General features: G+C 52.9%; 1 protein-coding gene across 5 annotated transcripts in view; it reads right to left on the minus strand.

Annotated features, from left to right (window-relative positions):
* The window catches only part of SH2D4B (SH2 domain containing 4B), an 87,422-nt gene extending 84,897 nt beyond the window's left edge, over positions 1–2,525 (minus strand). For all 5 annotated transcript variants that reach the window (XR_009005737.1, XR_009005738.1, XM_057531572.1 and 2 more), the window contains exon 1: positions 369–2,525. Coding sequence is in view for 3 of the 5 variants with exons in the window: in XM_057531572.1 (XP_057387555.1) it covers positions 369–1,062 (694 nt within the window). In the remaining 2 variants the exon portion in view is untranslated. The remainder of the gene's footprint in view (positions 1–368) is intronic.
* Positions 2,526–7,117: the final 4,592 nt, after the last annotated feature.

Below are 7,117 nucleotides of genomic sequence, written 5' to 3' on the forward strand. Positions count from 1 at the left end.
CACTGGTGAGGTTCAAGAACATGGCCTCTCCCCACCAGGCAGTCACCAACAGGGTCTGAGAACAATCTGAGATCCCAGTGGTGTCTTCCCAGAACCTGGGCCCTCCACAACAAGACAAAGAAGTCCCCATGCCCCAGTGCCATCAGGGTCCCCAGGCAGTTCCCTGTGCAGCCTTGGAGCCCTACAGACCTGGTCAAAAGATAGACGCCCAGGCTAATGGGACAGGATGCTCACAGAACAAGGGTTTCAAGCCCCCAGCCCTCATCACACCAGTGCCCATTTTAAAGAAGAACATAGCCTGACATCAACAACTCTTCTACCTCCCGGGAGGCCAGGGGTCTGCCCCTTGGTGACTCCCACCCACATACCTCGCTTGACCTTGGGGGGCCTGAGGCCCTCGACCTGGGCCAGGGCCTCCCAAGCCTCACGCTCCCTCCAGCGTCGCAGCTGCTCCTCTCGCATTTTGTAGAAGAGGATGTGCTTCTGCACATCACTGAGCTCGGCCAGGAGCTCGGGGTCGATGTACATGTCGTGCAGGATCTGCTGCAGCATGGTGTCACCTGGGATGCACACGTCAGGAGGGACACTCCAGGCCACTGCTCGCCCCTGGCTCCTCACACCAGGGTCACTCCCAGAGCCCCTTTTCCATGAAGCACCATCGCTCTGCCTCAGCTCCCAGCCAGCAACGAATTCATCTCCTCTGCCCAGGACAGCCACAGGGATCAGGCAGCAGGAAGCAAAGAGGCAGCCAGGACCTGCAAGGCGGATCCAGCACCAGGAGCTGTCCAGTCCTTCTACTGGGTCACCAAGAGCCACATCCCAGCAAAGCCTGTGTCTTGACCTCCCCTGGGCTCTGGGACAATGGGAGAGTGAAAGCCTCCAGCTCTGCGGGCAAAGCCCAGGCCTGGCCCTTCCTGGCCCTGGCAGGTGTCGAGTGATCTGTTCGTGGAAGGTAACGATGACACCAGCTATATCAATGACACTGCCCCAGCCAACCGGGAACTGATCTCTCCTCCACAGGTAAGAGGAGGAGGAGGAGGCAGCTTTGCCTATTAATTCCATGTCTTTTGAGCCAACGTCAAACAGGCCAGAGGAGCCAGCCAGGAGCTTCTAGGCTGCCCGGCCTCTCGCTCTACCTGCTCCGTCATTGCCAATCTTCCTCTTTTCCAGGATGTTGGGCTACTGAGGTAATGCTTCTAACACTCGGCCTTGGAGGAGAAAAGAGCTGTCCTTCTTTCTGTGTTGCAGCCAAGGAAGAAAGCAAAATAGAATCAGTAGGGACACCCGAGGGGCTTGATCATGGAATTCAAGGACATGAAGGAGGCAAGCATCCTCTGCCTTTTCCCTATAATGAGGTTCTAAGGCTATGCATGTGCTGACAGATTAACCCTCAATTTGGGGTCAATTTTGGTCGTTGCTTATCTTTTTTGTTGTTGTTGCAAGTACGTGGAGATGATCACAAACAAAGAATGCAAGTGTGTCTTCTCTGTCCTCTCCATGCCCTGAATGTGAAGCACCCTGGATAGAGCAGGATGTTGCTTTCTGCTTGGAGGGAACCCACCTGTCTTTGGCCGTGAGGATGGGTAGGTGCTGCTCATGCTGAGACCCAAAGTTCACCCTAACAGCTGCTCAGAGCTACTCCCAGCTGCCCCTGTATTCAAACTGGGGTTCAGAGAAGGTAAGCAACTTGCCTACGGCTACCCACCCTGGGACTCCATCCAGCTTTCAAATATGACAACCACTGGATACTGTGAATCTTTTGATGGTTTGTAGCACTGTGGCCTAGTTGGGGTGGTGACCTTCATGTCCCCTTCCCTCCCCATGAGGACTAAAGGTGGATCAGGCACCCAAAAGTGATGGAACCCAGGTGTGAGTGGGCGGTCTTCTCCTGCAAGATTGACCCACAACAGTAAGGATTAAGCGGGTTCAGGTGAGCTTTAATCCCACGGGGTCACAAGAAGTGTGGAGGGCCAGGCATCCCCTCCCCCAGGTCTGGCTGGCTTGTCCCCGTGTGACCCAGACCTTGGAGGCTCCACGCAGAGGCTCTTGCCATGCAGCGCTGTGGCCCTGGACCCCACCCGCCCTCTTCTCTCTCCTCCCCACCGAAGACATTTCAGGGCTCGGCGTCCCGGCTCGCTCAGTTTCTTAGACTGAGGCCATCCCAGCCTCCGGCACAGCTCTTGTCTCCCTTGTCCTAACTGTGGCTGGGTGGGAGCACGGCGTCCAGAGAGGAAACAAGGTGAGGAAGGGCACGAAGGGAGTCTAGCCTCCCGCTGGCAGCTTCTTACTTTCTGGGTCCACCAGACGCCTACAAGAAGAGGGGAGAGACAGCACAGTACGGGGCCGTGGGGATGGGCTGGCTGCTGTGGGCGTGAGGTCCAGTCCTCTGGCTGAGCGGTGATGGTGTCATCCTTGCGGTGGTGACACCGTTGAGAGAGGGTGGGTGGCGGCCGGATGGGAAGGGCCCCGCTAGCTGCCCGTCTTGTGCCGCAGCCGGCGGAGCGCTCCCCGGCAATCCCAGGTCAGTGGGGCAGGAGGCCGAGCGCGCTGCGCAGCCGCGGGGCGGGCTGGATCCGGTTTCCGGAAAGACGCTCTCGGGCCGGCGCGGGTGGGAGGTGCCTGGCCCTGATTGGCGCCACCTCTGGGCTGGTGTCCGCCCGCCCATCGCCCTCCGCCGGCGGAGGAGGCCGCTCAGCCGGGCCTGTGGCACCCCCTGGCGGCCGATCCGAGCGGGAGCGGCAGCACGTGGGAGAGGCAGGCGCCGGGAGCAGCACAAGGGCGGCTACGCCCGCCGGGATGCGCTGGGATCCGGGTGCGGGAGGACCCGTTCCCGCCATCCCCGCGGTGCGGCGGGTACACGATGGCCGTCCAGGGCCCGGACCCCAGCCCGGGAACCGCGCAGACCAAAGGAGCCCGCGGCGGTTCCGGCCCAGGCAGCTTCCGGCGACTGGAAACGAACGAGATGAGAGGGCCCTGGGGTATTCACACACGGTTTTCTGCCGCCTTCCAACTGGTTTTATTTTGTTTTCATTTTTTATTGGCCGATGTGATGTGTTTAACTTTATATGCTAACGCCGTTCCCTCTGGGGGCGGGGTACACGCACGCAATGTTGTTATGAAAGTGACTGGAAACCACCTGAATGTCCCTCAGTGGGGTGGGGCGGGGAGGGCGCCTGGGGAGGAACAGTAACATTTGTCACAGAGAATGAAGTTCATCTGTCTGCTTTGGCCGGGGGAAATGTCCAGGGCAGAAAAATGAAAAGGCGACACGCAGAATATTGTGCACGGTGTAATCCATTTTTTAAATTCTATGTTTGATTATTTTTGTATGGGCAAAGGAAAAAATATGAAAGAACACACACATGGTTTCTTCCTTCTTGGAAGGGGGAGGAAACCCACTTTAGACAATTCTGTATTGCTTTATGCAGTGACTAAGATACATAATTCATGTGGCTGAAATAAATGTATTTCAGAAGTTCTAAAATGTGACCCAAGAAAATTGGCCTCTGGAGTTCAGTACTCGTGGGGCAGGATGTGCACAGCCTTGTCCACACTGGCACCCACCCCCAGAGAGGGACACGCAGACAAAGCCAGACCTCCCTAGCCTGGGAGGCTAGAAGGTTGGCAGGGATAAACCGTTCATGTTGCCAGAGTTCCTAAGCTGGAGAAGGACTTGGAGACGTTTCTCCGAGACAGAGGAACAGGAGGCGGGGAGAAGAGTCAGCAGAGTTTGGCCAGAGGCTAGGAGGGAGATGATGAGGACTGTAGTGGCATTGCCAGTGGGGACCGAGAGGGCAGAATTGGGGGACATTTCCTTATCCCAGAGCCTCCTATCAGGTGTCTCTGCTTCCATCTAAAATCATTTTAAAACTTAGATCATGGGCTTCCCTGGTGGCGCAGTGGTTGAGAATCTGCCTGCTAATGCAGGGGACACGGGTTCGAGCCCTGGTCTGGGAAGATCCCACATGCCACGGAGCAGCTGGGCCCGTGAGCCACAGCTGCTGAGCCTGCGCGTCTGGAGCCTGTGCCCCGCAACGGGAGGGGCCGCGATAGTGAAAGGCCCGCGCACCGCGATGAAGAGCGGTCCCCACACCGCGATGAAGAGTGGCCCCCACTTGCCGCAACTAGAGAAAGCCCTCGCACGAACCGAAGACCCAGCACAGCCAAAAATAAATAAATAAATAAAATAAATTAAAAAAAAAAAAGAAAAAAAAACCTTTAAAAAATAAATAAATAAATAAAAATTAAAAAAAAAAAAAAAAAAAAAAAAAAACTTAGATCATGTTATTCCTCTGCTCAAAACCCTACAGTGGCTCCCATTTTACTCAGAGAAGCCCAAGGCTCACAGGATCTGCCTTCCACCCTCCCTCCCACCCCCTCAGATAGCCCCTGGCACCACCACTCCCGCTTCCTTGTGCTGGCTGTCCCTCTGCCCAGAACCCAGCTAGCTCATTCACCCCCTTCAAGTCTTTGCTCAAACTTTTAACTCCTCCGTAGTCCTGATCCCCCATTATTCGGCTCTATTTCTTCCCGTATCACTCACTTTGTAAAATACCATTTTACAGTTTGTTTGGTTTTGTCTCTCTCTCTCCCGACTTGTAACAAGCACCACAAGGGCAGGTGCTTCGCTGATGTCTACAAGAGCACTGTTTGGCCTGCAGCAGGTGCTGGATAAATACTGTAGCTACTGGAAACAAGAACGGATGAAGGAACGTTCATACCGGAGTTGACCAGAGCCTGTGCAAATGCTGGGGAGGCGTCCAGAATAGGGCTCTGGAGAGAGGTTGCTGGAGACTCGTACCTGGAAGTCGTGGGCAGATAGGCTAAGTCTGTGGGGCATTAGGTGGACTGGCCCGGCCACAGGCCGCCTCCCCTGGCTGTCCCCCCATGCCCTGACCACAGGGCTCCCTCGAAGGTAGGGTCACGTGTTGGCCAGAGGACCCTGTCACCTCGGCCTCAGGCAGCCCCGAGCACAGACACCACGAAAACATAGGCTGCAGGAAGGCCCTCCTTACATTCCCCCCCGCCTCCCTGGCACACAGTCACTTGAGAAAGCTGGTCCCAAGAGCACATTTAGGATCTTACCTGGTCTCAGTTTTGCGATCCAAGGGCTCAGTGAAAGCCTAGCGGAATTTCTGCTTTGTCACCCGTTAAGCTCCACGGAAGAATCATGGCCATAAAAATCAATAGTGTCCCTGTATGAGTGCAACAACTACTTAGAAAATACAATGTAAAAGAGATCCCATTCACAATAGGAACCAGATATAAAACTCTGGGAATAAATTTGATAAATATTGTGGGGGACCTATATGAAGAAAAGTAAAAATCCTCACTGAGAGCATACCTAAGATTTAAGTTGATATAGAGACACACCACATTCACAATCAGGAAGACCTAGTACCATAACATGTTCAATTCGCCTCTGTGTTACTAGCCTCCAAGACGGTTCCCGATAATCCCCGCCACCTGTTATCTGTGACCTAGCGTGGCCGCTCTCACACATATCCGTGTTGGTCTGTGTCATCAACACGATACGCCAGAAGTGATGATCTGTCACTTCTGAGATTAGGTTATAAAAGACTTTTCTGCTTCCCCCTCGGGTTCTCTCTCTCCCTCTCTCTCTTCCCCTCTCTCTCTATCTTTCTTTCGTCATTCACTCTGGGGAGACCATGTCATGAGACCCACATGTCAAGGAACTGAAGCCTCCTTGCCAACAGTTACATGAGTGCGGTTGGCACAAGACCTGGTCAGGGGAGACTGCGGCCCCAGCCAGCAGTTTCAGTGCAACCTCGTGAGAGACCCTGAGCCAGAATTCTCCAGCCAAGCTGTTCCTAGATTCCTGAGCCTCAGAAAGGGTGTGAGATATATATGTACTGTTTCAAGCTGCTAAACTTTGGGGTAATGTGTCATGCAGCAATGCATAACTAATACAATCTCAAAGAATTCATCCGTTTAATACAATTTCGAGCCAAACCTGAAATTTAATTGGGACGTGGAGGAGAGACTCAATAAAATGATCCACAAGTTAGCTGAAAGAATGAACAGATGAGAACAGCCGAGAAAATATCGTGGAATATTGAACTCTATACTGCCAGTATTCAGACTTCTAAAACAAACATTTTGGTTCTGACAAAAACAGGTAGATTGAAGTGAGAAAGTCCAGACAGTGAGCCAAATACATATGTAATTATTTCGTATGTGATCAAAAGAAAGTTAATAATGGGGTGGGGAAGAATGGATATTTGTTCAATAAACAGAGTTGGGTTAATTAGCTAGATCCTTGCCTATTACTTGTGATTCTACTATACAGCCATTAGAATTAACGTTGAGAGTATCTGTTGGCATAAAAGTGTACTCATGATGTATTACTGGGGGGAAAGCGTGTGTAGGATAGTCCCAGTTTTACGTATCAGGAAAAAGAGTATTTTAACCCTCACTGCCTTCTAAGGAGAGTAAGCAGGTCCTATTGAAAGAAAAGGCCTGTGAACTTCTGCAAACCATGCTAGGTTTGGGTTTGCACATTTGGGAGGCCAAGCTGGGGTGAGCTGCGTTACTACATGTAACACAGGACTGAAAATCAGGGTTCCTGAGCCCAGAGATGGCAGTGGAAGAAGCGAGGGGCACGGCCACACACCCGAGACTGTGGACCACCCTGCCCTAGGTCTTTATCAAAATGATTTAACTTACAAAACACTTGCTGTGAGGTTTCTTATTTAGAAAAGAAAAAAAAGTGAACTTTATCCAATCCTGCCAGGACAGACGAGGGACATAAAAGGGACCATTAAGGGACACAGGAGTGGGAGGCACAGGGGCACGAGTGCCAGGAATTAGCAGAGTTCGTGGGAGAGGGCTTGGGGCTTTCCCCACCATGGAATTGCTGGGATTGGAGTACCTGTGCAGGGTGAGGACACCAATGCTGACATTTGTAAACAAAAAGACAAGAGCACAAACACGTGAGTTTATGAGCTCAGCTTCAGAGCCCAGGGTTGCAGCCAGCCAGGCCTGACCTCCTGGGCAGAGCTTCTCAAGTAATCAGGGCGCTGCACAGGGCTTTTGTCATAGTCATCTGGCCAGGCTCACAGTAGGTGACAGTGGGAGTTGTTTCCTGCTCCTTAAT

The sequence above is a fragment of the Balaenoptera acutorostrata genome, chromosome 16 (genome assembly GCF_949987535.1).
Source record: "Balaenoptera acutorostrata chromosome 16, mBalAcu1.1, whole genome shotgun sequence".
In the NCBI taxonomy this organism is placed as follows: Eukaryota; Metazoa; Chordata; class Mammalia; order Artiodactyla; family Balaenopteridae; genus Balaenoptera; species Balaenoptera acutorostrata.